The 26,502-nt window shown below is 42.6% G+C and overlaps 2 protein-coding genes across 7 annotated transcripts in view; one reads left to right on the top strand and one right to left on the bottom strand.

Moving 5' to 3' along the window:
- scara3 (scavenger receptor class A, member 3) lies at positions 1–26,502 on the bottom strand. 2 transcript variants are annotated; one of them, XM_034580498.1, is made up of 13 exons: positions 15,848–16,334; positions 7,332–7,367; positions 6,723–6,767; positions 6,488–6,607; positions 3,749–3,829; positions 3,404–3,522; positions 2,955–3,199; positions 2,545–2,764; positions 2,089–2,177; positions 1,781–1,973; positions 1,286–1,463; positions 521–1,205; positions 1–487 (listed from the first exon to the last, which is right to left on the bottom strand). In XM_034580498.1, the coding sequence occupies exons 1-12, from the start codon at positions 15,852–15,854 to the stop codon at positions 715–717; spliced, it is 1,824 nt and encodes a 607-aa protein (XP_034436389.1). In that variant the 5' UTR covers positions 15,855–16,334; the 3' UTR covers positions 1–487; positions 521–714. The 2 variants fall into 2 exon arrangements, with proteins under 2 accessions (XP_034436389.1, XP_034436390.1); XM_034580499.1 differs by lacking the exon at positions 1–487 and adding an exon at positions 26,484–26,502 and having other exon boundaries at positions 715–1,205; positions 15,848–15,923.
- Positions 20,243–26,502, top strand: part of clu (clusterin) — a 34,253-nt gene continuing 27,993 nt past the window's right edge. For 2 of the 5 annotated variants that reach the window (XR_004613338.1, XM_034580503.1), the window contains exons 1-7: positions 20,243–20,387; positions 23,677–23,835; positions 24,109–24,257; positions 24,623–24,793; positions 25,030–25,200; positions 25,305–25,518; positions 26,158–26,298. Coding sequence is in view for 3 of the 5 variants with exons in the window: in XM_034580503.1 (XP_034436394.1) it covers positions 23,721–23,835; positions 24,109–24,257; positions 24,623–24,793; positions 25,030–25,200; positions 25,305–25,518; positions 26,158–26,298 (961 nt within the window). In the remaining 2 variants the exon portion in view is untranslated. Of the gene's footprint in view, positions 20,388–23,676; positions 23,836–24,108; positions 24,258–24,622; positions 24,794–25,029; positions 25,204–25,304; positions 25,519–26,157; positions 26,299–26,502 lie in introns of all 5 variants that reach the window. The other 3 variants (XM_034580502.1, XM_034580501.1, XR_004613339.1) reach the window with 2 other exon arrangements.

Below are 26,502 nucleotides of genomic sequence, written 5' to 3'. Positions count from 1 at the left end.
CACTTTAAGAACCAATAAAGTGCTATCCACCAGAGAAAGCATATGTAATGGTGTACATGATGTGTAAAAAAAACACAAAGCTAGTCTATCTGTGCCCATATAGTAGTGCATGGGAATGTAAACCTTCGAGTAGAAAACACCACTTTAATCCTGTGGTTAACATCTGTCCTATTCATTAAGCCCCGTGAGGTTTTGCACATTCTTTAATTCCAGTACATTCAACTATAGGCAAGACTTCAAATACAATGACGGATTATTTTTATTCCTTTTACTCACATCATCTATGACGAGTATTTAATTCTGCCATAAGCTCATTCTGTACTTTGTTGTTTGCATATGGACAACCAGGCGGGGAAGGTCTGTTGTATTTGAACCTAATACAAGAAAAAGTCTTTCCGAACACAGTCCACTTCCAGACTTGAGTCCTCCCGTGTCCCTCTGCAGCAGTTCAGTCCACGGCTGCAGTTCTACCTTCTTCCTCTTGGTTCTTTTCTTGTGGCCGTGTTACTACATTTGGGACGGGCCTCTTGTAAAAGCCCCATCTCCAATTTGATGTGTTTGCATTTGTTCATAAAGTTTTCCATTGTCTTGCACATCCCATACAAATGGATTGTCACATCTCCAGTCACAATGGATGATATTCCTTAAGACTATGATTCTTAAGCTTCTTAGCACTGGACGAATCTCCTCTGGTCCATATCTCCATCCACCTCTCTACTGCCTCTTCGACCCAGCGTCAGGCGTCATGGTCTGCTTCTGCGTGTTGATTTGGTCATGTGGGTATGGCAAGCCTGGAGGTCCGGGGGTTCCTGGTGGTCCAGCTGGCCCTACTGGCCCTGGTTTTCCTCTTGGTCCTGCTGGCCCAATGATGCCTGGTAGTCCTGCCTGACCCTGGATCCCTAAGAACCCTGAGTGTCCCGGAGGACCGTCTTTACCTGAGGGACCAATGTCACCTTTCTGGCCCCTTTCACCACCTGGCCCTGGTGTACCAAGAGAACCTTTGACTCCTTTGACCCCTACTGTCCCTCTACTGCCGTGGGGCCCTACCACACCTCGAATACCTACGGGACCAAGAGACCCCTTCTCTCCAGCGGATCCACGACTTCCTAAGACGCCTCTGTCACCTTTGCTTCCAGTCAGTCCCAAAGGCCCTTTTGGACCATTTTCACCGCGGTTTCCTTTGGCCCCCGGGGGTCCAGGAGCCCCTGTGGATAAAAGACAGTGAGATGAAGTTTTTAAAAAGAACAGTGCACACGTAGGAGATCTTAACGTGACAATATTGTACCTTTTACTATAGTGAAGTTGGTAATGAGCTGTTTATGGTGAAGGTCCACAAGCTTCATCTCCTCCATCACCATGGACAGGTTCCTGACGTCCATGTCCAGTCGCCCACTCAAAAACATGTTCTGCTGCCTCAGGGTGTCGGCTAAGTGGAGGAGTAACAAGACTGTGTTGTTCAGATTCTGCAGAAGGTTTGTGAGGATGAAGAGTCAGAGGAAAAAACAAGGCGACAAAAAAAGAGATGGAGACATAAGTCATATTTAACAACAGTCTAGGTTGTGTGTCAAGAAGTGTACAGTCACGGCATGTGTTTTTTTAACTGGCAGTTACACAATGGGTCTAATCTTGAACTATATTTGGCTCACGGACAAGACAAGTGCACTCATGGTGAGGTACACTAGCTGCTTTATAATTCTGCATCTTGCGTTTACTCATATTGGTCGATTGATTTATCAGCAGCAAATTATAAAAAGATTCTGAGTTCTAGTGTGTTTACAACCTGTAGATCCTCTGTGTGTCTGCCCAGGCGGCTCTGGCAGGACGAGCTCTCGATGTTGATGTACTTGTACATGCTCTGGACGTGGGAGACGGTGGCGTTGATGCTGGAGGAGACCGTGTCGATATCCATCGAGATGGAGTTCAGACGACCGTCCAAGGCGGAGAAACGCTCACCTGTGCGGTTCTCATAGTACCTGAAGAAGACAGATCAGGCTGGTTATACAGAACAATGCTCTGGGTAATCCTCCAGGGAATTAATGTCACTCGTCGCAATGTATTATTGTGGAATCTATTAGGCACGTGTGTTACCTGGAATGGTAGTGAAGGTCATGCATGTTCTCCTCGTGTTCATCCATGAAAGACGTCACATTTTCGAGCTGCATCTGCAGGTTCATCACCTGGAGAACACACAGATACACGTTGCAGCTCTGTGGTCTCGCTCTGAGCCCTTATCTACACTACGAGTGGTGGAGTGTGTGTATCGACGGGACCTCAATGGTGCGGATCCACACCCCGACCACCACTGCCCAAAAGCCTAAGATGGCTGCACCCGTATCCTGGATATTTTGGCTTCATTTTTGTACAACAGGAGGTAGAGGAGACTCGTTGTCCATCTTTATTTACAGTAACTTCAACTCACATTTTCTATAACCTGTGTCTAACAGTGCATGTAAAATGCCACTAAAACATCTGCTCTTCATTGCTGCCACATCAGCCAATTTGACTATTTAAGAAAAGTGTTTTTTCAATTGAATAAACACAGACCTGCTGAGTGAGGGCGTAGTACACCTCGGTGTTCATGGCGATCCTCTGGTGGTCTGCAGCGATGTTGTTCTGGAGGAAGCGCATGTTTTGCGTGGTGATGCTTGTGTTGGATTTGATGGCGGTCAGGACGCGGCTGTAGTTCTGCCAGTCGCTGGTCAGCTTCTGGAGGACCAGAGTCTCCTCGTCTGCTTTTCTCTGCAGGGCGTTGATCCACATTGTACTAAAGAGCAGAGGGGAACACAGCAGAAGACCTGTGAGCTGCAGTGGATAAAACATTATTCTGTCTTGCTAGCAACGTGGCTCTATGGAAAGCGACGCCCGTCCGTCGGCCCCGCACTTCAGTCCAGTATTGCGAGATAGGCCCACAGTTTAAGTATATTATCTGTTTCTCCACGCAGCTTTTCATTCACCTGAGAGCCACTGTGGTGTTGACCTGATGCGCCGTGGCTTTGACGTCGTACTGATCCTCCATCAGAGTGTTCATCTTCTCCTCACTTTCCTCGATCACGTCCTTCCAGGCCTCCACCCGATCCAGGTACCTCTCCAGGGACTGGTTGAGGAACCTGATCATCGTCAGGTGGTTTTGCATATCACGTATCAGCCGGGTGTTGGTGGTCTTCAGAGTGGCCTGGGACTGGGACGCCTGGTCCAGGACCTGGATCAAGAAATAGTGATCAGAAGTGTATATATATAAATGTACAGCTAAATACAAGCTAATGTTAAGGTAATTATGAGGAAAGTTTATATGAACCATATGATAAATGTAAAGAATGTGATGATTTGATGATTTTCAGTGTTTTATCTTATTACAAATTGAAGATCTTTGGGTTTGGAATTGTTCAGAGAATATCTGATTCACCTGCTCTTGCCCCAGTATCATTTTCTGGATGTCCTCGAACTCTCTCTTCAGCCGGCTGATCTCCTCGCTGTACAGCGTCACATCCAGACAGCCTGAGCAGTTAGAGGTAGAGCTCAGGTCTGAGAGGAGGAGGAGGAGGAGGAGGAGGAGGAGGAGGAGGAGGAGGAGATGAAGCAGAGACAGTGGAGATGGAGAAAAAGTTGTAATGACACTTTGAGCTCTTTATAATCTATATATTCTCTATAACACCTGCTCTCCTCTTGTGGTTAGAAGCTGCTAAAAAAATTATTACTGATGAGCTGTTGTAAAATATTAAATATTAACAACACAATCTAGATAATTTACCATCGATTCCTTGTTGAACTTTGGTGATTTTACTGTGGTAGACGGACTCTTCCTCCGACATCCTGTCCACCTTCCTGAAGACTGGAGAAAAGAGTTAAAGGTAAATGTTTAATAAATATAAAATAAATATTAATTTGGGAACATTTAATAAACACATTATTTCTTCATTAAAGAATAGAGACTGTTTCCCTCTGAGGAGTAAAACTATTACACTTTAAACAGGTAAAACAATAACAGATAAACATCAGGGAACTAATAAAACAACAATAATGCTGCCGAGTGGATGCAGATATGAAAAACATCAGAGGTTCCTTGGTGTTAACAGGAAATAGGAAGTATTAAAAGGAGTAAAAACAGGAAATTATCTTTAAAACCTTGACAAATGGGACTGAAACACTGATATATGGTGGTTTAACCAGCGGCTCACATCCTGCTCCGCTGATATATTTCCCAGGAGGGCGACAACAACTCAGTGAGTGTGAGTTTTTTGTGAATTTGAGACAGTGCGAGTTTGTATAATGTGTTTGCTCACATTCGTTCTCTGACTCGGGGGGGGGGGGGGGGGGGTTAATGCAGGTCTCTTCCACAGCATGTTTGCACAAATAAATACTTCCACATGCTTTTAGGGACACGTACCACACGCTCGGCTGCATCAGCTGCAGTGACAATGATGCTGAACATGGCTCGTGGTGCATTCCGTGCAAAAGGGTGGTGAAGAATCAATAAAAACCTAAACGTAGAAACTATACATTTCCAGCAGTAAAGTAAGACTTGACAAATGTTTTTTCAATTCTGCAAAGAGTTGAAAAAAACAAGTTACTTCATTTCTGAATTAACACATTTCTGCAGAATCATTTATTTGTCATAAAACAGATGTTCAGCCGGGAAGGGAAAAAAAATCAAAGGTTGGTGTTTTTCTCCTTCAGCACATTTTAGGAGCTGCAGCCAAGTGCAATATCTTTTCTGTTGACACTAAGTTTTTCGATGCTTTGGTGTCGTACAGCTGTAAGTTGACAAAAACCACGAGCTCAGAGCTGTTTCTGTGTATGAAGCGTTACAAAAGAGCAACAGTATGTGTGTGTGGGTGTTATGATGGTTCATGAATGCTGATGTGCATTTAATTGACACTTAAATAGACAGTTTAAACATGTTGACACGTTATGATTATGTTTCCTCCAGAGTTTTAATCTTCTCGTGTCTCTGAAACTATGATTTTATGTATGAAATGATTCATGAAGCAACTAGAATGAACAATATCAACTAGAACTTTTAATAAAATGTAGGATTAAGTGTCGGGGATAAACCACTGTTTTGAAAATGATGTGCGTCTCAATTCAAGCTGCATCGAATAATAAAAAACGTCTCACAATGTTAAAACAAGACAATCCAGGATCTACCCTCTTAACCAGATCTGCACCAAAATGTAAGGACGTCTTCTCCGACCAGTTTCGATGATCATCATTCGTTCAGTAGTTTGTGTGCAATGCTTCTAACTCACAGACAAACACTGATGAATTGAACATTACCTCCTTAGGTAATAAACAAAACAGTGAAAGTGCCAAACTATGAACATGCATGTGGACATGTTTGCAGCACATGCACCATATATGTGTATGAAATGCCCCCACACAGTTCACAGCTTGAACGAAACCAGACTTTATTAACTCTCTGTACCTGAATGCAACCTTGTTTGTGTGTGTGTGTGTGTGTGTGTGTGTGTGTGTGTGTGTGTGTGTGTGTGTGTGTGTGTGTGTGTGTGTGTGTGTGTTGTGTGTGTGTGTGTTGTGTGTGTGTGTGTTTGTGTGTGTGTTTGCGTGTGTGTGTGTGTCTGTTTGCGTGTGTCTGTTTGCGTGTGTGTGTGTTGTGTGTGTGTTTGTGTGTGTGTGTGTGTGTGTGTGTGTGTGTGTGTGTGTGTGTGTGTGTGTGTGTTGTGTGTGTGTGTGTGTGTGTTGTGTGTGTGTGTTTGTGTGTGTGTGTGTGTGTGTGTGTTGTGTGGTTTCTGCACCACTGCACCACGCCCCTCACTCTCTCCTCTGAGACCCTGAACAGTAGTAAAAGTGGAGGATTTATGGCTTTGAAACCCAATAAAGAGTCACGTTAATGGGGAAAGCATCTGTTGACGTGGAGCAGCTGTCAGGTAGAACATGGCACTCAGGACCCAGCGCCACTTTCATTTCTTCTGTAAATGGACCTGAGTTTTATTGAGACACATTGATACACAGCAGAGTCCGACCAGCTCCCACGACAAACTTATTTCTCACTTTACTTTGGTAAAGCTTTATTTTACACCTCTTATATTCTCTGTACAACTTTCTGGAAACTTTCCTCATAATCTAATTGTGATTAGCTCATGTTTCACTGTAAGTTACTTGTATATTTCAGAGAAAATCCTGTGCAGTTTACCATTAAATATGAAAGAAAATACAGAAAATGTTAGTTATTAAGTACCGACTTGTTCTGTAATAAAAATATCACCGATATTAATGTCTCTTTTTTCACTGAATGAATATTCTCAGTAGCTATAGAACCTAACACTTTCTCCATTCCCCATTTGCACCAAATTGCATTGGCCTTTCTTGGAAATATCTTTCACAGCTAATTACCTGCTAAGTTTAAAGAGGAAATTGTGAGAAAACGTTCCAGGAAATTAGCTGAATATACAGATCTTGAACTCTTTTGCCCTCTGACTGCATCCAGCTGCAGGAGATGGTGAAAAAGTAAAAATCCAACTGAGCTCACCGAGTGATGCCAGCACGGCCACTGTGATGATGAGGAACACGACGAATCCATAGAGGACCTTGACGGCCAGCTGGAGCGAGCTGCTCTGCTGGCACCTCACACAGCCTCCTCTGCTACGACCTGTAACACATCAATATCAACATGAATGTGTGAGTGAGTGGCTGATTAAAAACTATAATGCTATAATATGTTCGTTGTTGTTGTTGTTGTGTACGTGTGTATTTGTGACCTTCACCTCTAAAGGAAGGCATCTCCTCTTCCTCTCCTGTGAGGTCCTCCTCTGGAAAAACAAGACAAGGAAAAGATCGTAAACATGAAAATCTTTAAACATGATATTAAGATAAAGTGTTTATTTTGTCAGTTTAAGATAATCTACAATCACCATCTGCCACAATATGGACTTAAGATATATTAGAATAACCTTTGAACCTTGAATAAAACCATGTTTATGAAATCATTTGCGTTAACATTACAGAACCATATCCATCACGTTAGGGTTTAATTACCAGACTCAAGCTGATATGTTTGGTTTCAGACACTTTGGTTTATTGAAACTTTCCTCGTCATTAAAATGTTTTTCCATCAGTCAAAAGCAGGTAATTATGTGGGATTACAACCGCTAACTCATATATATGTTATACGCAATAAAAACAATCAAGCTGATTCTTATGAGGGAAAAATGAAACCGGAGCACGTTCATGGTTAAAAACTTTCCTCTCATACAACTTGTGTGCACGGAGACAACTGAGGGAAGGAAGGTTGTGTAGATTCAATAGTGTAAGTTTAATAATATTTGTAACGCGACAGACAATCACGTGGGACGACAGAGCGGCTCCATCATTACCTTTGAAAAGCTGGTTCTCATATCCTCCATAGTTATCTGCAAAGAAAAAAGAAGAAGAAGAAGAAGAAGAAAGAAAAATGAAACCATTTCTGCTGGAGCCACGAACACATTTTATTACCCCGGTCATAAATCACAGAAACCAGCTGCCTCACATCCCTCCACCCTTCCACCCTGGACTCTGCGCTGTACAGTATATTCAGGGTGAAGCTGCCGTCGTGTTATTGTTCTGCACACATGGTTTCTCCTGAGCTGTTTGCTCGCTCAGGAGAAACCAGTCCCGTGGTGGTTCACAGCACGAGGGCGGTTGTTGGTTTTGTGTGACTCTGGTGGGAGGATTGTGTTAGTGTCACGTGTGCACATGTGGCTGAGGAGGTTGTCATCACACACACAACTCGGGCAAAAAAAAAAATTTTAAAAAGGCAGAAGTAAGCACGAGAGTAGAAAATATAACCAGAGGGCTTTTTTTTTATGACTGTATGACTTTATACAACACGTCATTAACTGTAAACCACCCGAACCAGTGCCCGGCCCCCACCCCCCCCTGAGGGCCTGCGGGTACCGAGCTGGACGTTAGGAAGCAGAAACACTTGGGGGGGGGGGGAACAGCAGGGGAAGGGGCTCCTGAAGGGAAGCACTCAGGGAAAAGGGGGTTTGGCAGGTTGCTGACGAGCTGAGGAGAAGCAGTCGGACAGGTTCTCGTGCTGACGCTGCCAAAAGGAGCTGGACTCACAGTTCACACCGGCCTGATGTAATGTATGTCGGCGTATTGAAGACTTCATCTTTACACCTGAACACTTTCTGGCGTGTCGACATGTGGAGGATGTGCTGACCGACTCCAGACAGATTCCTGAGGTGCCTCTTTAAAGGTGTTACCTTGTCGTATAGAACTCAACGTGTAGTGTGGTACTTGGGCCACTAGGGGTCTTTCAATTAAAACAATGACATAAGACCTAGTTGGATGAGATTGCGAAGCAGCGTGGGATTATGGGAGTTGTCTTCACCACCATTTCTTGGGTCCCTCAGTTCCCCTGTGTGTTTGCGCTTTACTTGTAGAGCTTTAGCGACAGTCAAGTCAACAATATGCAGTTTATAGCATAGGTCTAGTCATTTTTTGGCACTTTAACATGTCTTTAACTCAGGCCGAGCCCTGATGTCATACCTGCATTTGGATCCTACAGCATGGTCTGATCCAATCCTATAAACGTCTAAGAAGAAGAACAACAGTTGTTTCTGCAATTACCCAGAAACCACACATGTTCTAGTTACAGAGCCGTCATAGTAATTATAACAGGACCAAAGGACAAACTCACACAAATTCAGATGTTCTGGTCTCTGGTCTGGTGTTTACGTCTCTCGAGTGGATCATAGAATCTTTAAGGGGGTTCTCACAAAACTGTTGCTGCTCTTGACTAACGTCATCAGCCATTCTTGGGGGGGGGGTTCCTCTCAGCTTGGGGCCCATAGTAATTGCTCGCTGGTGACTGCTGCTATCTACTGTAGACTTTCTGATTTCAAGAATCATTTTTGCAGTCTTCTCAGAGACTTGATGAGTGTTTTGTGCTCACAACACAGGTTTTTCATTAGTTTAACCAAACAATTGGTGGAGACTTTCAGTCAAATGTTTCAATGTTGAGTTTTTATGCAAGTACTGTAGGTGTTAATATACTTGTTTATAGTTCTTTTTCAGTATAAGAATACATTTTATTCTATTTATTTTTCTGTTTCTTATCTTAAGCCAAAAGCTTTTACTAAATTCCTGAAACCAAAATGTCTGCTCTCTGTGGTTAACCACATAATCAGCTCATCACAAAGGGAAGTCTGGCTGTCGAGAGAGAACCAGAGAAACGTGGCTTGAAACTACATTTTAACCAGTTGAGGTTCAAGTGAAGCAAATGAAAACATTGACCAGGGATTACGCTCCCGGCGCAATGTGAGCAAAGTGAAGTTTGAACAAAGTTCTCTTGGAGTAAAAAAAATGGCACAATGAAGTGTTTCTATGAGTCGCTGGTGGAACAGCTGAGGTCAGGTCTGAGTGGACCAGTGTCTGAATGTTGAGGATGACATAATGATGGAGGGAGGAGAGGTGAAGGAGACAGAAGAGGTGGAGGTAACATCTACAAAGAAAAGATAGAAGACACCAACAAGGAAAGAAAAACAAAGACAGAGTGAGTGTCATGATTGTTTTGTAGAAGAAATTTCAGAAAAATCCAAAACCAAAACCAGAGGCGTCCCACCAGGGTAGGAAAATCAGGCAAATGTCTGGGGCTGCCGAGGTGAGAAGGACCCCTGAGAACCAATTTTGAGAAAACTCGATTAAATTCTACGATGTACAGTAGACAGCAATGGCCCCATGGTCCAAAACCCCTAACGAGGCCCCGTAGGACTAGCTGCCTGCCAAAAGTTTCGTAATTTTGATTTGGTTGGAGACTAGAATGTATATGTAGGGTCCCTTTTGCCTGGGGCCCCCAAAGTCCCTTGAAACACTCTGTAACTGTTTGTTAACATCAACTTTGTAAGGTGAAAATACGTAAACATCGTGTTCACACCTTGTTCTGCTGCCCCCAAGTGGCCAAAAACATACATTTCCCCTCTTTAAATGTTTTTTTCCAAAAGTAAATAAGAAAAACATAAACTCGAGACATCAGAATGAAGGCACTGGTAGTTGTGTGTGAGAGTTTTCATCTTTTCAGGCTTCCCCACCCTGATTCTGTGGGAAAACTGAATTCCTGTCATTTTTAAGCTTCTGTGGCACGAAAACGGTCAAATTCAAATGTTTGAATGTCAGCACAAAATATCTCAAGTCAATATCTGCCCTCAAATATCCATCCAACCCCCTCGCTTATGTTTCTCCCCTTTCACCTCCCTCCCTCCGGCTTTTCTGCTCTTTTCTCTCCAAGTATTTTTTTTTCTTCAGTTCTCTGTGGAAAAAACCCTCATGTCTGTCTCGTTAGTGAGGAAGTTGACCAGTCCAACACACACACACACATACACACACAGACACACACACACACACAGACACACACAGCTGAACAGAGCCGATCTGACAGCAGCACTTCACGGCTCCACCAGGTCACGCCTGTACACTCAGGGCACAGGCAAAAAGAAACTACCAAACTTGTATTTGGTTCGTACAGAATTTTGTGCACAGACTTTTTGTTTTTCAAATGTCAAATTCTTCCCGAGCGTCGTTAAACGCTGAATGTGTCGGTCATTTGGCGCAGCAAAGGATTTTCTCCCAAATGAAACAAACATGGAGCCTCTTCACAAACTGCTGCTGACATGTTTAACAGATAACACACTTTCCTTTGTAACTGGCTGTGATGAGATCACGCAAACCCACCCCCGCAACTGCTTTGGATTTCTGTGTTCTTGTTTCTTCAAAAGAAAAAACTGCATTAAGGGTGAAAACCACCTCAAAAGGTCAGAAGTAACCGGTGCCAGGAGTTAAACTCAAACCCAACCTGCAGGACTGGACCCCAGCAAAGCTTCAGAAACACGTCACTGCCAAATGAAATTACTTTCACTTTACCAGACTTTATTTTAACCACTTCACAGGATATGTTACCCCTCCATGGCTTCTGCAAAAACCACCACAGCCCAACAGTCCCCTTGAATTCAATCAAGCTGCACGAAATACACCAAACTCATAGATTGAAGTCACCTGGATATATGCCTGATCTTTTTCCCCACCAAAATCTATGAATTAATCCGAGGGAAATGGTGAAAATGTCAAAACAAAGTTAAATCTGGCAATGATAAAGAAATTAATATCTGATATGCACCAAAATTTAATGGGTTCTCTCCTGAAACATGTCCCATCCTTCCACCAAGTATCGTGGAAATCCGTCCTGGAGTGTTTGCGTAATCCCGTTCACAGACAAACAGGCGAGGGTGAAAACATAATACATTTTAAATGTCTCCAGCCAAAATGGTTGGGAAACACTGGCTTTAGCAACTATTCTCTCTTATTTCCAGATCATTTCATGTGAGCTAGAGGTTTATACATCATGATCATTGGCAAATATCTCGTGTTGAGGTTGGTCAGACACGCGGTGAAGATTAGGGAAAGCTTGTGGTTCTTCTTTAATCCAGAGTCAAATAATTGGAGACCTGTGATGGGAAACAAAACTCTGATCATGAGCTCCATGCCCACCCACCGGCCTCACCTCCTCACCTCCAACTTTCCACCTCGCTACTCACTATTTGGCCGGAAATCCAACCACTGGAACGATGGGCAACAGGATGACTGGGGGAAATTAAACTAAAAAGTCAAAGTACACGTCAAATAAACTTTTCCTAAAGGTGGTTTCTTTTCTTTTTGTCATTTTCGGTAAGTTCTTATCACGCTGTGTCTGTTCAAGTACTAAGAACGAGGTGAAATGTCACGATTGATCTTTATGTGCAGTGTATGTGTCCAACGCTGATGTCAGGTGATCAGCTCATTGGAGGTCAGTGAGCCAATCAAGTTCTTCCACCACCAGAAAACAGGACGAGACAAAAACTGAAGGACATTGCTGATGCGCACTCTGAGTGTCCCGTTACCACCTGAGAACCGTGAGACGAGCAAAGCGGTTAAGTGTTATTGCATGAGGCCCAGTGGCTCTGCTGAAGGTGGTTCCAGTGAACGTCAGTGTCTTGGCCCAGTGTGTATGCTGTACTGTGTGTTGCTGGTTCAGAAGGATTTGCAGTGGTTAGCCAGCAGCACACCTATGAAAATATCACTCAGCAGCAAGTTAAACCAGCACACACAGGACACGAGACAGACACCGGACACGAGACAGACACAGAGCTTTCCCAAACAATGTTGATTGTGTCTAACCAGTTGTATCAATTACAGGATTAAACACTGGATTACAGGAAACTACTTTAAGATAATCTAAGAAATAAAAAATTCAAATATCAGGATGTTGCTCTTCAACCACATGGAGTCAATCAGCCATCAGACCTTTGGTGTTTGGGAATCCAGGCTTTACTTGACTCAGCTAACCATCAGCGCCACTTTACATCTGTGGTTGCTCTTCGGTGGTTTGCATCAGGGAGTTTTCGGACTTTCCAAACCCCTTCCCCAGCCTCGCCCTCCCCACCCTCTCCCTCTGGACATTGCTTCTGGCCAGGGGGGGCTGGAGCTAGATGCTTTCCTAACGTGCCCGAGATGCCCTCAACCTCGCCGCGTCCCTCCGTGATGTGACGGCCCTCCTAAAGATGGATAAAATAAAAAGAAACATCCTCCTCAAGCCTCTCCATCAAATCCCAGCCTTAAACAAAACCAGGAATTGAAGGGCCCTGCTCCAGATGAGAGTGAGGGTCTTGACCACAACTCGTAAAACCAAATGAATCCCTTTCCAAAACCTCTGACCTCATCCAAGTCATTTAGGTGCCCTCGGACTGGAATGTGCGGTCTCCTCACACAACTATAAACACCTGGTATGTGTTGCTGCGGACTGCGAAGCTGCAGTTAGAGACGAGCCATTACAAGGGAATGTTCTTTTATTGTGGTTTAGCTGTGAAAGGGGAGATCTTTAGAGTCACGGTCCCATGAACGCATCATGTTTTCTCTGGATTAAACTGCTTTGGACGGCAAAAGGCCGGGACACAGAGACGAGCCTGGTTGGGTTTACAGGCCTGTGAGGCCAAAGGGTGTGGACGATATTCTCCAACGCTTTATTTGAAGGTTTTTATGGAATTTTTACTTGGACTCAAAGGGTCACATAATCCTCCTTTTAGATGATATTTCCATAGAGATGAATACTAAGACACGTTTTCCAAATTTTACTCTTACATATGCACGATCAGGTTTTCTCTGCACAATCTGAATCACATGAACACAACCAACCAACACATATTTACCTCGTATTTATCTATAAATAAACTTGGCTCCTTGTACCGTTACGTTTTGAAGTTATGCTACAACTTGTGATGCTACGTGATGCTAATGGTTGGTCGCACAGTGGATTTCCATCAACCGACATACACATTGATAAAGTCTGCTGAGACATTTCACTGAGGGAGGAGTAATCATGCAACTTAATTGACTAGAATAGCTTCTAAATTAAAGTAGGTAGCAGTTACTAAGAGCTTAGCCCTTTTTCGAAAAAGTCAGTTTGACGCAATCTTGGGTTTGTGGACAGGGGGCGCTGTCCTGTTGGAGCTTAACGAGCTGTTACCACAAATTAGACGCACAATTATCTGACACTTTTGTGGTTTATCATGTCTCTTAACTGAGGGAACCAAAACACCACAAAGTCATAAAGTCAATATAGAATAATTCAACTCAAATATAACAATATAAAAGCTTAATATCTACATCAAATGGAAGAAAACGATGAAAATGCAGGAGTAACAATGATATTATCACTATTTTAAATAAGTGTCTGGTTGCTGCACATTCAACATTTTCAGCGTCCGTGTAAAAACAGGAAGAAGTCGAGCAGAAACGCTTCGATAATGAATCTGAGGGAGAAAAAATAAACCAAAAGGTGCCGAGTGGACACGGAGAGAACAAGTTCTTCTTTCTGTCCAAACTGAAAATGTCAGTTCCCGAAGCTGGCACAGCAGAAATCTCTCTGTTCCTCCCCTGCGTCTCACTCTTTCCTCGTCCTCTGCCAACCATACACCTGTCTCCTCTCCTCCCTCTTTTCCTCCCCCCTTCTCCTCCTCCTCCTCCTCCTCCGCCGCCCTCCTCCTCCTCCTCCGCCGCCCTCCTCCTCCTCTCTCCCCGCCCCCAGCCCACCCCGGCCCCGTTAGGAATGTATGAGGCAGCATGTTTTGTTCTGGTCGGGCTGGGCTAGATTCATTCTCTGCAAGACTGGAAACCACATCAACAGACCTCCTGTGCTGCCGGGTACTGTATATGTTCTGGGAGTTAATTTGCTGTGTCGCCTCGTGATTCATGGCAGAGTCCCCCCCCCCCCCCCGGAGGCTCAAACAGAAACAGAGACACTGATGTTTACGCTTACTTGAAGGGGAGTTTGATTTGTTTTTGTCTTTACTCATAAAATGAAATAGAATTCAAGTAATTCAACAGACAAACTGCAATTAAACACGTAGGACCCACGTAAAAAAGGAAACAAATACTTAACACTGATTAGTATCGTTTTTTCTTCTGCACAGTTAATTTAGATTTATTTGTATATAAACTTCAAGGCTAGATTTGTAATACAAGTGTGTTTACAATATGAAAACAAGAAGCAAAACCGACTCATTAAACTCGATCCCTGGGACCATTTTTCTGCACGTTAACACAATTCATGACCCACAACAACACTGCAGAGTCGACACCAAGCAAAAATATCATATCAATACCAAAAACATTGATTATTTCTCTCGTTTTGATTGTTCTTTTAATCTCTATTTTTCCTTTCGGTTAAGCTCTTTGAAACTTTAAGAAAAATGCTATATAAAGTAAAAAAATATTCAACCTGGAGACACCACTAGGTGGCACAAGTGAGCACTTCTCGTGCCATCAGCTCTATCGTTAGTCTGACGAACTTTTTATTGCTTCCAGCCGACTTTGTTTTTAAATGTGTTTTAAATGTGCACTTGATCACTGCATATGCATGATCGTGCAAGAAAGAGGCTAAAGCAAACAGGTCCCTGGCAAAAAGTCAGTTTCCTCCGCTCACACCGAGCAAAGGAGCAGAAACGTACGACTAATTAGAACTAGTATAAAAGTTTATATTGGAGAGAAGCAGCTGTTAGGATGATGACTGGCTGACGTAATGTTTCAGGTGATGTTGGCTGGAGTCTGAACTACAGAGTGTGATTGGGCAATTGCTCTTTAGGAGAAGAGTTTACTCAGCGGTCAATTGAAACTGCAGCACCACAGAAACTGAACCGAAATCCAAAGCAAGACACAAAACAAGACTCACAAGTGATCTGTGATTATATATATATATATATTATATTTCTATTCATTATATGCTAATAGATACAGGGCTAAATCAATCACATGGAAATTACTGTCATGAACATGTCAACACGTCCCAACATCTTGCAGCTCTGAACCCACATGTGGGTGCGTTTCATTCCTCCGTGTTATCCTCTCTGACTGTTTCCTTCCATCTCTGTCAGCCTCTCACTCCTCTCTCTGAAACATGGACGAGCCGCTGCCCTCTTCAAAGCCACTGGAGGATTTTTCCTTTCATGCCATCTTGTGCAAACTCTCAAATTCAAAAGGTTGTGTTTTCACTCTGCCTCCGTTTTCTTTTTAAAGAGGATATTAAGTCAATCCGACTGGCAGCTATAACATTTGAATGTTTTCACGAAACGGGGATGTGGTGAGTGCGCACACACGGAGAGTTAACGCTGACTGATCAAAGTCGCTCGGCCAACAACAACAAGCCCACTTTCTCAGGATCCTCGCTGCCAAGGATCCAGAGCAGATGAGAAACACATGTGGTCCCTGGTGCCCTGTGCAGGTGCCACCGTGACGGACTCTGCTCCAAACTGTTGCATTAGGTTCATGCACGACAAAGGAAGACGTTGGTAGCTGGTCAGAATACAAACAAATGCTTTACCTTTCATGATTCCTGCCTCAAGAATCCTCTATAAGCAGCTCGTCCAGTTTGCTGAAGCTCAAGCGTGATGATGATGCAGGTGATGCTTCAGTCTTCACCTGACTTTCTCCCCCCCCCCAACAAAGCAAGTGTCCAGACACAGCGAAGGTAATCAGCAAATTACCCCTGCGGTGTCAGCAGAAACATTTGTGCAACATTTTCCACTTGTCACCAAAAGTCCAAAAGTTCCAAAAAATGACTTCCACAGAGAGGAACACTTGAATTAAGGATTCGGTCACATGCACAGAAGGATGCACAGATTTCTAACAAGTGCATCAGAGCTGAAGGTCACTGGCAAAAAAAGTTCCTCTAAGTTTCGAACATGTGTGTTTGCCTGCAGCTCTCTGGCATCATCCCTCTCCCATCCAGAGCCTGAGAAAAACTAAACTTCCTCCGACTGAAACCATGTGCAACTTTAGAGAAGGAGGGAGGACGAGAAGGAGGAAGAGTGGCAGGGAAAGGGGGGCAAGAGAGAGCGAGAGAGAGAGAGATGGGAGCCGAACAAAGAAACTGGAAAATGAGGGAGGGACTGGAAAGGGGACAGGATGAAAAAAACAAGAGAGAAAGGAGAGCGAGAAGAGAAGGAGGGAGGGAAGGTCGCTGTGTTCTGTTGAGAGTCAGTCTTGCCTTGTGGCCGAGGCTAATTGCTAACAAATGTCTGAACATTGTGGAGCGAGCACCTTGAAAATCTGTGGCCTTGCTCTGCGAGACGGGAAAATGGCGATAATCCCTCTGTGGCACCGGTTTGCCCTCGCTCACCTCGACTGGCAGGTGTAACACACACACACACACACACAGACACACACACACACACACACACACACAGAGGCAGCGTCTGGAATCCCAGTGTTTTCACTTCATTTATTTCCACTCTTGTTCTCACTATGATGTTTTCAATAAAGTTAAATACCACAGAATAACATGCTGGATGAATATCATTGTTTCTGGTGGGTTGTATTCATACTTGTGCACAAACTGTGAAGACAGTTTTCTGCTTCAGTGAAAATATTCACAAATAAATCAAATTAAATGCGTCAGATTATTACAATGACAAAAACAAGCTGTAATTTTGTTTTTACTCTTTTTCCATCTGTTGCATCTTTAGGGTTTTATTTCCAACTGCTTTTATTTGTTTCCTATTATTTGTCTTCAATTTGTCTGTCTCTTAAAGTATCTAGATAAAGTTTATCATTATTATGAATGGAAAATAAATACTTTACTATTATTGGATTGCACAAACTCAGGAAACAAACCAGAAGCAGAGACACTCTGTGTCAATAGAGATAAGTGAACTCAGGTGTGACTCATGAGAACAGGTGCCGACAATCACAGGAGCAGGGAAATCACACAAAGACAGGAAGTGATGAAGAGAGACACACACAAGGAAAGAAGTTTCAGAGTAAACAGGACATAATGAACACAAACAAGACGTCCAGAACCCTGGAAACATTTCCGGAGTCAACAGGTGATTTGGTGAAGGTCACAGTCCTGTAGTGGCTCTTTATACAAATTACTGAGGAAGCTATTGAAACTGGTCAAGTTGACATAATGATCGACCGATTACGAGAAACTACTCAGACAAACACGTTCCAGAAGCAAACGCTCGTAAATACCCTCAAGGACATTCTTCACTGTGATTACTACTTTACTCTTATCGGCAGATTGTTCTGTGATTGCATTGCATCACCACCGACATCTTGTTGTTTACGTCCCTGAAAGTTTTGTTCTTTCTCCTTCTCCTGAACAGTAAATTCCTCTTCCTGTGAAAAATAAGAATTCCAGTAAGTTCAAGACTAATGTTGCTTGGCTGCTGTTTGACCACGAGCCTTTTCGTTTCTTAATCGACTCGGTTCGTGCGCATTCCCACTCACTCGCAGAAACACGATTTCCCAATTTCCCCTAAATTGAAAGCAGAATCCTGGGAATGTTTGAAGTTCATCTGTCAGCCACAGGTCGTTCAGTGCCACCGATGGGTCCAATTAAAGCTGCTGATTATCATGTTTTGTTTTAGAAGCCGGAGGAGGTAGAGTCTCTCTCTCTCTCTCTCTCTCTCTCTCTCTTTCTCTATGTGTTTGTGCCGAGATGTTGAAATCAATGCCGTCGGTTGAGGATTGGCTGCAGAGCTGCATGGTTTCAATTGAGATGGTGAACGAGTTAACACTGTAGCAGCTTGACACAAGATGTGCTCACACATGTTTGGGATGTAAACATCGCCTGCACGTAAAGATGGACGACACGTCTCCCCTTCTTCTCGCAGAAAATGAAACCAAAATATCCTGTTTACAAATTCTGCCATCTTGTGCCGACGACAAACTTACTGGGAAAAAATGGCATTTAAACAAGTTTTTAATCGGCATGTCCCAACCACTAACATGGAGGAGGCAAGTTGTATGACCTATACTGCAGCCAGCCACAAGGGGGCGGAGTTGAACTCTGCCAATGGGTGAAAATTGGTTGAAAAATGTCACATATGATAATACAATAATATACATGATGATCTTATCAGAAAATGATTGTGTTGCAATTATAAAAGATGATGAAATATTCTATATAACCAAATCTATATAACCTCTCTGTCTGTGACCTTCATAACAACTTGAACATTACATGATGTAAGTAGACAGTGTTCAGAATGGGATGAAGAGCGGAGGTGCTGCCTCCTAGTGTCACGTTTGGCTTTTACACTGACGGACATAACACTCATCTGTTGTGCAGGATCACTCTGTTACAGAAGCTCATCTTTATTCATGCGTACACTTCACATCTGTCCAGACAGAAGCCGGGACTGGCCTGTTTATAGTCTAGACGTGTTTTAAATGATAAAATCAATAACGTTAAATTGTCTTTTTCAAAGTCTTATATGTGTTATTGATATATTCATGTTCCTGTTGACAGACGTTACTATTTCTTTCTTGTTTTCCCCCCAGTATCAGGTCAGTGTGTGCGTGCATGTTGACCCCTCCCTCTGCTGTTTTAAATTCCCAGTAGCCTCCTCACTCACGCTGATGGGAAAGTGTCGCTTGCTGGTACAAGCTTCTCTTTTTCACTCAAAACAATAAGAAGCTCAGTGACCTGAACCAATGACATCGAGCAGATCTGCAGATGAATGAGTCTCAGACGAGCCTCGTCAACGAGGAACTGTCTCCATCCAGCTTTAAGTTCATTAGAAATTGGATGATGACAACTTTAACAGCATTGATCAGGCTACATATAATAATAGTATAGGAATATTTGGGTTATACAGTAGATATTTTAATAAAAAACTATATAACTGTATGATTATTGCATGTGGATGTTTTGAAACTCTTATTTGCAGTTTTGGTTATTTTTGTATTTTGTGTGTCTCTTCCTGGACGTTTTGCATCTGCAGTCTTTTTGCATTTCTTTGTGGTGATTTTAAGTCACTTTGAGGTTATTGTGTGTTTCTTTGTGGTTGTTTTTGGAGGTGAACACCCGGGGGGGGCTCTGCAGCATCTATCAAACTGTTTTTAATGGTTCACTGTTTAATTGTCTGCATTATGTATTTTATATTGTATTTGTTGCCTTTGTGTTTGTCCTCCTCTCTGTGGATGTGTCTTGTTGTGAATAAAAACTCTCTTGGTAAACATGTAGATGAACGTGAAGGTGAAAGTGAAGTTGTGAGATGTTGAGTCACGATGGGGATGAATACACGTCTGTGTCTCTCGGTGCTGCTGCCAACACTTGACATCACTTCTGGAAAAGTCGTCCGGCTCAGAAGCGTCGAGTCAGACACAGTGAGACAGCACGTCGACAGGAAAACACACTCTGATTTCAAAATAATAGCTCAAAGTTTGAATAAAAACACTGCAAGCTCATTTTTTTAAGGTAAAGGTTTTTCAAACATCAACAGCCAGAAGTGGAAAAAGTACTCATATCCTGTACTCAAGTATAAGTACTAATACTAGCATTATAAATACTACATTACAAGGAAAGAGATTCCCAGTATATATTCTACACATTGCACCTATTTTTACCATAGTGCATCTTTATATAGCCCTGTATTATTATATTATATTATATTTTATTATCATTTATCAGGTTCCATCTAAATTTTATTGCCTGTTTTATTCTATTTTGAACTTTTCTCTTGTCTGCTGTTGTAACAAGTGAATTTCCCCCCACATGGGATCAATAAATCTTATCTTATCTTTAATTTAATTTTGTAATCATTCATTCTTGATATTTCTTGATTCATGCATTGGTCCCTTCAGCTGTTTGGGTTAATAAACAACCTGTAGATCAACTGGCTGCTGCAAACATATTATAACACCCACCCATCCATTGTGTGTTTTTTTATTTTGAAGGGCAGCACAGGACACAGGCTGTCCTCTCCCAGCAGCTTGCAGCAGCGGGGGCAGCCAGCATGCCTGCCCAGTGAATCACATGTCTGCACCGTCCCCGTTATCCACTGGTATAAATAGGAGCAGCAGAGAGGCAGAGGCAGCTTCAGTCAGTCTGGAGTCTCAGGAAAACAACAGAGGTGAGTCACACAGGTTTCTGTTTATCTTCTCAGTCTGCAGCTCGGTGATGCTCAGAGGAAAAGTGCCTCTCTAGATTCACTATGTTTTTATGCTTTATAATTCTAACTAAATGTGAATGATTAATAGAACGATGCATTTTTTCCAGATTCATCTCAACATGTCTAACTCTGATTCATCTCCATAATGTGTCTTTAATGTTGTTTTGTTAAATGTCGGTGCAGAAATGCTGACCTCACGGCTGCGGGTTGTTGTTGTTTGTGTTGCCTGCTCATGGGTGTGACCTCCATCTTTGGATAAAAACAACAGGATTAGTGCTGATGACATCATGACATTGTGGGTTGGTTCACTTTCATACGCAGGAGCATTTAAACTCTGACGCTGCTGCAGAATTTACTGCAAAATAAGATTATACACATGTTATTTGATGATTGATGGATGGGATGATACGTGCAGGAAGGATTTTTAATCAGATTCACATTTAGTATTTTAGTAATAACTCACATTCAATTGTCCTATCCTCAAGTATAAATACTGTCAAATTACTATTTGATTATATTAGTAATGCGCAGGCTACATTTTAGGGATTTTTGCAGATTTGCTGTTTTGACCCTGAGCTGAATTTAGCACAGCTGCATGTGACAGGTGAATCCTCCGGGGTCAAACATCCCCACACACTTGAAACGAGGCTGAAACGAGGCCACATGCTCCAGTGTCCCACTTCTTGTAAATGGGAAGCCTGGATGATCCAGATTAGGTAACTGCTCCTTCCTCTTCCCTTCCTGGCGCAGAAAAATACATTAGTACGTATTTGAAAACCAGCATCTCCAGGGGAAGTCACACTTTCTGTGACTGGTATTTCAGACACAGACGTTTGAAAAGATAAGACGTCGGTGACAGAGACAGACTGAAACATAACACAATAAAGATCAAGGTGAACAATGAATAAAAACAGAATAATAATATAGACAGTACATTTGACAGTATGTAATATGCACATTATAGAGTAATAATACAATGCAGTATATATGGTAGTAATGTTCTTGTTTGTCAACAGCCCAGAACCCAATGAATCGATGATCACAGACAAATGTTCCAGTGACCAACGAATTAACTGATTAACTGATTAATCGTTTCAGCCCTAAATACAATAACAACAATCATAGACCGTAGATAAAGATGGACGACATGACAGCTCATATACCCCCGCCTCCTCCATGTTAGCAGATGGGACATGGACCAAACTAAAACGTCGAAGAACATATCGAATAAAATATTTCTCAAAGATGTTTTTTGTCATATTAGATCGTTCTTATCGCGTTGATGTTTGTTCAAGGTCAATAAAAATGAGGTGAAATGTGATGATTGACGGCTGAGACTGACTCGTGATTGGTCGAACATGTCTTGTCATGGTCTCAATATCGTGGCTCCGCCCCCCCCCCCCGATCACTACTGCGCAGACTCCAAATGTGCAAACGTTCATATCCGGGATATTTGGGCTTCACTTCTGGATTTAGGGAAAAGTGGAAGTGCATTGACCATCTTTATATACAGTCTATGATAATAATACATAATAATATAATGTTGATATAATATGTAGCAATGTGAAATGGTTTTAGATATGATGATGCAGTGGACAGATGTTCCTCTCATCTCTGTGTTTCACTTCATGAAGTTGAAGCTGAACTTTCATGAAGGCCGTGCAGGCGGCAACATCTGGATCAGAGCTGCTGGTCAGTTTGCATTCTTTCACTTGTGTAACCAGGATCCCAGCAGCTGCTGTTCAGCACAAAAACCCAGCTCCACCTCCGCTGCGTCAATGACTTCACCTTCTCTCCATTTCACTCTCACTCCTTTCACCTTTTCCTCCGTCCCCGTTAAACTCTCTCACTTTGTTTTTCTCGGTCTTTGACGTCGAAACCTCTTTCATTCTGTTTTTCTCATTAAAAAAAAAGAAATCTCCGTGTTTACAAAGCTTTCCACCTACCGGCTCGCTGTAATTAAGCTTGGGGTTTATCGTCACATGAATAATGAACTCATTGTGTAAGCGGCCGTGGCTCGGTGCTAAACTCAGGAACTCATGTGCTCATGCAGCGAGGAGAAAGTGGGTTATTTTCTTAGGTCCCAGGCGGGGGTGCAGTCCTGCAGGGTTTGGAACAGTTGGTGACATTATTAGACGAAGCTTTGTTGCCCTGACTTTGTTACGTGATGAGAACAGATACCAGAGACAACTTGAATCCTGCTGAACAACATAGAATCGCTTCATCTTAGTAGAGATTCAAGAGATTTTGGAGCAATCATGACATTCCACCATGTATTTATGGCATCAAATGGATAATTAAAACCAAATTTATCAGAAAAATTCAATAAACAATTGACATATACAAACATTATGGTGATAAGAACTACCTAAAATGACAGAAACCATGTTTAAGAACATTTTATTTGACGTGTTTTTTGACTTTTTAGTGTCCTATGGATTAACATGGAGGAGGTGGGGTTTATGACCCAGGGGGAAATCAAGATGGCTTCACTTATGAGGAGCTGTCATGTTAGGGGGTTAAACAACAGAATCTTTTTAAAAGTTATGAATCTTGTTTTTTTTTATTTGTCGGAAAAATTGCTGCCAAAGCCAACATTTGATTCACTCTGCTTGTTTCCATAGTAACAGGAGATTGTGGGCGATGAGGGGACCGTGCTCAGAAATCAATGCAGGACATGAACAAATGTTTACTCTCATTAGAAGTAGTTAAAAAAATAAACTTTGTACTTTGTTCAAAATGACCGTCCAATGACATGTGGACAGTCAACATGTGTTTGTGTGTAAATCTCTGTAAAGGGCAAATCGACTGGTGCATTAATAATTAACAGAGATTAGACTCATAGAGAGATTTGTACTGCAGAGAGAGAGAGGGCCAGTGTGTGTGTGTGTGTGTGTTTATATACATATATATACATACTTATATATGCATTTATATATAGAAATGTCAGACCAGTCAAAGTCACCGGAAACACTGATCCGAGGTCAGTTTGGCGTCAGTTTGGCGTCAGAGAAAGACGATCCGTTCACTCTGCGTGACTCTGGTGTATTCAAGTATTGATTGGTTCCTGTTTTGCTGTGTAACAGGACACAGTCTGTGATCTGAGGTCAGTGCTGAGCCAGCGTCCATTTTCCACTGCGTAGGTCACTGCAGCAGACGTCGTCCTCTACTGGTGATGGAGGGACATTACAGAGACATTAGCACAGTCAGGAGGCCCCAAAACTGAACCTGTGTGTTATTACGTCTCCAGGTTTTTCTCACCATTGCCTGGTGGCCCAGTGAGAGTCAGAGAGGATGTTAATGATGATGATGATGATGAAGAAGAAGGGGCTGAAGTCCCTGACTGTGGTGGCTCTTCTTCTGGCCGCAGCCAACTGCATCCTGCCTCCGTCCAGAGAGGATCTCAACCGTAGGTTTCACAGCACCGGAAAAATACACAGTGTCCGATCACTCAGATAGCAAAAATAAACATTTGTGTCTTTTCAATCTTTATTCTAATTCTTCCCAAAAATGTGTAAAACAGTAACATTTTGGATTGTGCAGTGTAACACATTGTTTCATGAAAAACAAGCCGATGCTGGAAATATGTAATTTATTTTTAATCCATCAGTAAAAATAGATCTGTTTGATCAGTGAGGTCACAGAGACCCTGAGCGTGTGTTGTGTTGTCCTGTCCCTGCAGAGCTCTCTCTTCAGGGAGAGAAGTATGTGGCCAAGCAGGTTGAAAACGCCGTGAACGGAGTGAAGGAGATGAAGAGCGTGATGGAGAAATCCTCAGAGGACCACAAGAAGTTTCTGGACGCTCTGGAGAAAACCAAGCAGCAGAAAGACGTACGTTGATAACCACAGTGATACAGACGTCAGCACGGATTTTCTTTGTATTGTAGAATCTGCAAATGACAGATGAATGAATTATGTTTAGGATTTTGATCGACTGCAGAAAGGAATGGACTTGTTATTTCAGTGGAGCTGTCCGATCACTGTAGAAGAGTTAATGTGCTTTTTTCCGAGATAGCAAAGAAACCATAAAGTCCAACATCCAGTGGTTTATACGTCTTATGGAGGAACTTAAAGAACACAGATGTTCTAACTGTTGTTTTATTTAGAGAGAATACATGAACTGCTCCACACTTGCAGAATCCTAAATCCAATTACTGTTCTTTATCGATATGTGACACGTCCCTGTGTTGCTGCAGGAAGCGCTGCGTACGGCTCAGGAGATGGAGACCAAGCTGGAGCAGGAGGAGGAGGTGTGTAACGAGACCATGAAGACTCTGTGGGAGGAGTGCAAGCCCTGTCTGAAGAACACCTGCGTCAAATACTACTCCAGGACCTGCAGCAGTGGGTCGGGGCTGGTGGGACGTCAGGTGAGACTCACACTGGACGTCCTGTTTGTCATTAGAATCCAGAAATCAGTACATCTGGCAATTATGAGTATAAGTATTTGGACAATGTTTTCTCTTGACAAGATTAAAATCCCTCTTTCCCATCACTTTTAATAATGATAATAAAAACTTTTCCCTTTTCAAAAACAAAGCTACAAAGTGCTTTCCTCTCCTAACCAAGGGAAGATGATTTAAAAGACGTATCTGTGTTCCTGCAGCTGGAGGACGTGCTGAACAGGACGTCTCCCTTCTCCATCTGGATCAACGGGGAGAAAATCGACGTCCTGGAGCAGGAGGACCGGCGTCAGAACAAAGAGTTCAAGAACCTGGAGGAGAAATACACTGTGATGGCCGACGGCGTGGACAGCATCTTTTCAGACAGCATGAAGGTGCCGTGTATCTCACAGATGAACTAGAGCCTCATGTGATAACAGTTCACTTACATAGAGAATACAAACAGTGCTGTGATGGATCATCTCTGCTCTTTTCTCAGGTTGCCGATCACGTCCACTACAGCCCTCCATCCTTCTTTCTTCCCAGTTTCTTGAGCCCGTTCACTCGTCACAGCAGAAGTGTCCGTTCTCTGTTCCACGATCCCTTCCAGGGCTTCCAGAGCCTGTTCTCCCCCATGGTGGGGATGGGCAAGAACTTCTTCGGATCTATGGACTCCATGATGGACATGGACACTGACACTGCTTCCAACGAAGGTACGAAGAAAACCTCAAACAAAATCACAACTGGTGAAGAAGAAATCCTGCATCCTACTGTTTGAATCTAAACTCACAGTTTATTGTTATTTCTTTTTCACTATTTAGTAGCACAAAACATTTTAACATGTTAGTGATGTCCTATCATGACAGTAAAAATACTTTAAAGTGTCTAAATCACAGTTTGAAATACTCCCACAAGGATTCATATGCGGTCATGTGCATGTTTACAGTGTTTATTGTCTTTAATCGGCTGTAACAGAAGTCTGTTGTGTGAGGTTTTAAAGCAACGGGAGAGAACTAACACATTTCCCATTCAAATCAAAATGCAACAACAAGCTCACAAGTTAAAAGTCCCAAGATGTGATGGATAAATGCATGTTACTGTACGACAAACTGGAATTTAGTGGTTGAGAGTTTAATTAGTACAAAGTCCTTTTTAACAAAGTGTAAAGTACTGTTCAAAGGTTTTTAGCACTAAAAGTATAAAGTGAAGATGCTTTTAACAACAATTTAAATCAATATTTGGTGGTTAGTTTCAAACTAGATTACTTGTAAACCTAAAAATACACAATAAGTGGGGAATTAAGAGAGATATTTCATACTAAATCTTTTTCCTCTCTGTGTATTTGCTTGCAGACGGGAGTATGAAAGAGGACGTGATGATCACTCAGCCTTTCGGCACCGGCAGGATGACCTGCAGAGAGATTCGCCGAAACTCCGCCGGCTGCATCAAGTTCAGAGATGAGTGTCAGAAGTGCAAAGACATCCAGCACCTCGGTGAGAGGAGAACTCTGTGGAGGCGTCTGTGACAGGATGTTACTCTTCATCCAAAATGTGGCAAAATAACACAGGAGCATCACTGGGGCAATACTTTAAATTAACAGATACATAGAACATGAATAACACAACTGATAATTAAATAAGTAAGAGTATCCTCCATTATGATGATGATAATGTCGTCGATGATGATGATGATGAGGA

This window comes from Hippoglossus hippoglossus, chromosome 24, assembly GCF_009819705.1.
Source record: "Hippoglossus hippoglossus isolate fHipHip1 chromosome 24, fHipHip1.pri, whole genome shotgun sequence".
Lineage (NCBI taxonomy): Eukaryota > Metazoa > Chordata > Actinopteri > Pleuronectiformes > Pleuronectidae > Hippoglossus > Hippoglossus hippoglossus.
Note: the sequence above shows the minus strand (reverse complement) of the source record. Positions and strands in the feature narration are given on the sequence as shown.

What these genes read in the sequence shown, in the direction of transcription:
- scara3 (XM_034580499.1), bottom strand. An exon ending in TGAGAACCAGCTTTTCAAAG is followed by an intron (nt 6,768 to 7,331) that starts GTAATGATGGAG and finishes TTGTTTTTCCAG; the next exon opens with AGGAGGACCTCACAGGAGAG. An exon ending in TGATACTGGGGCAAGAGCAG is followed by an intron (nt 3,200 to 3,403) that starts GTGAATCAGATA and finishes TTCTTGATCCAG; the next exon opens with GTCCTGGACCAGGCGTCCCA.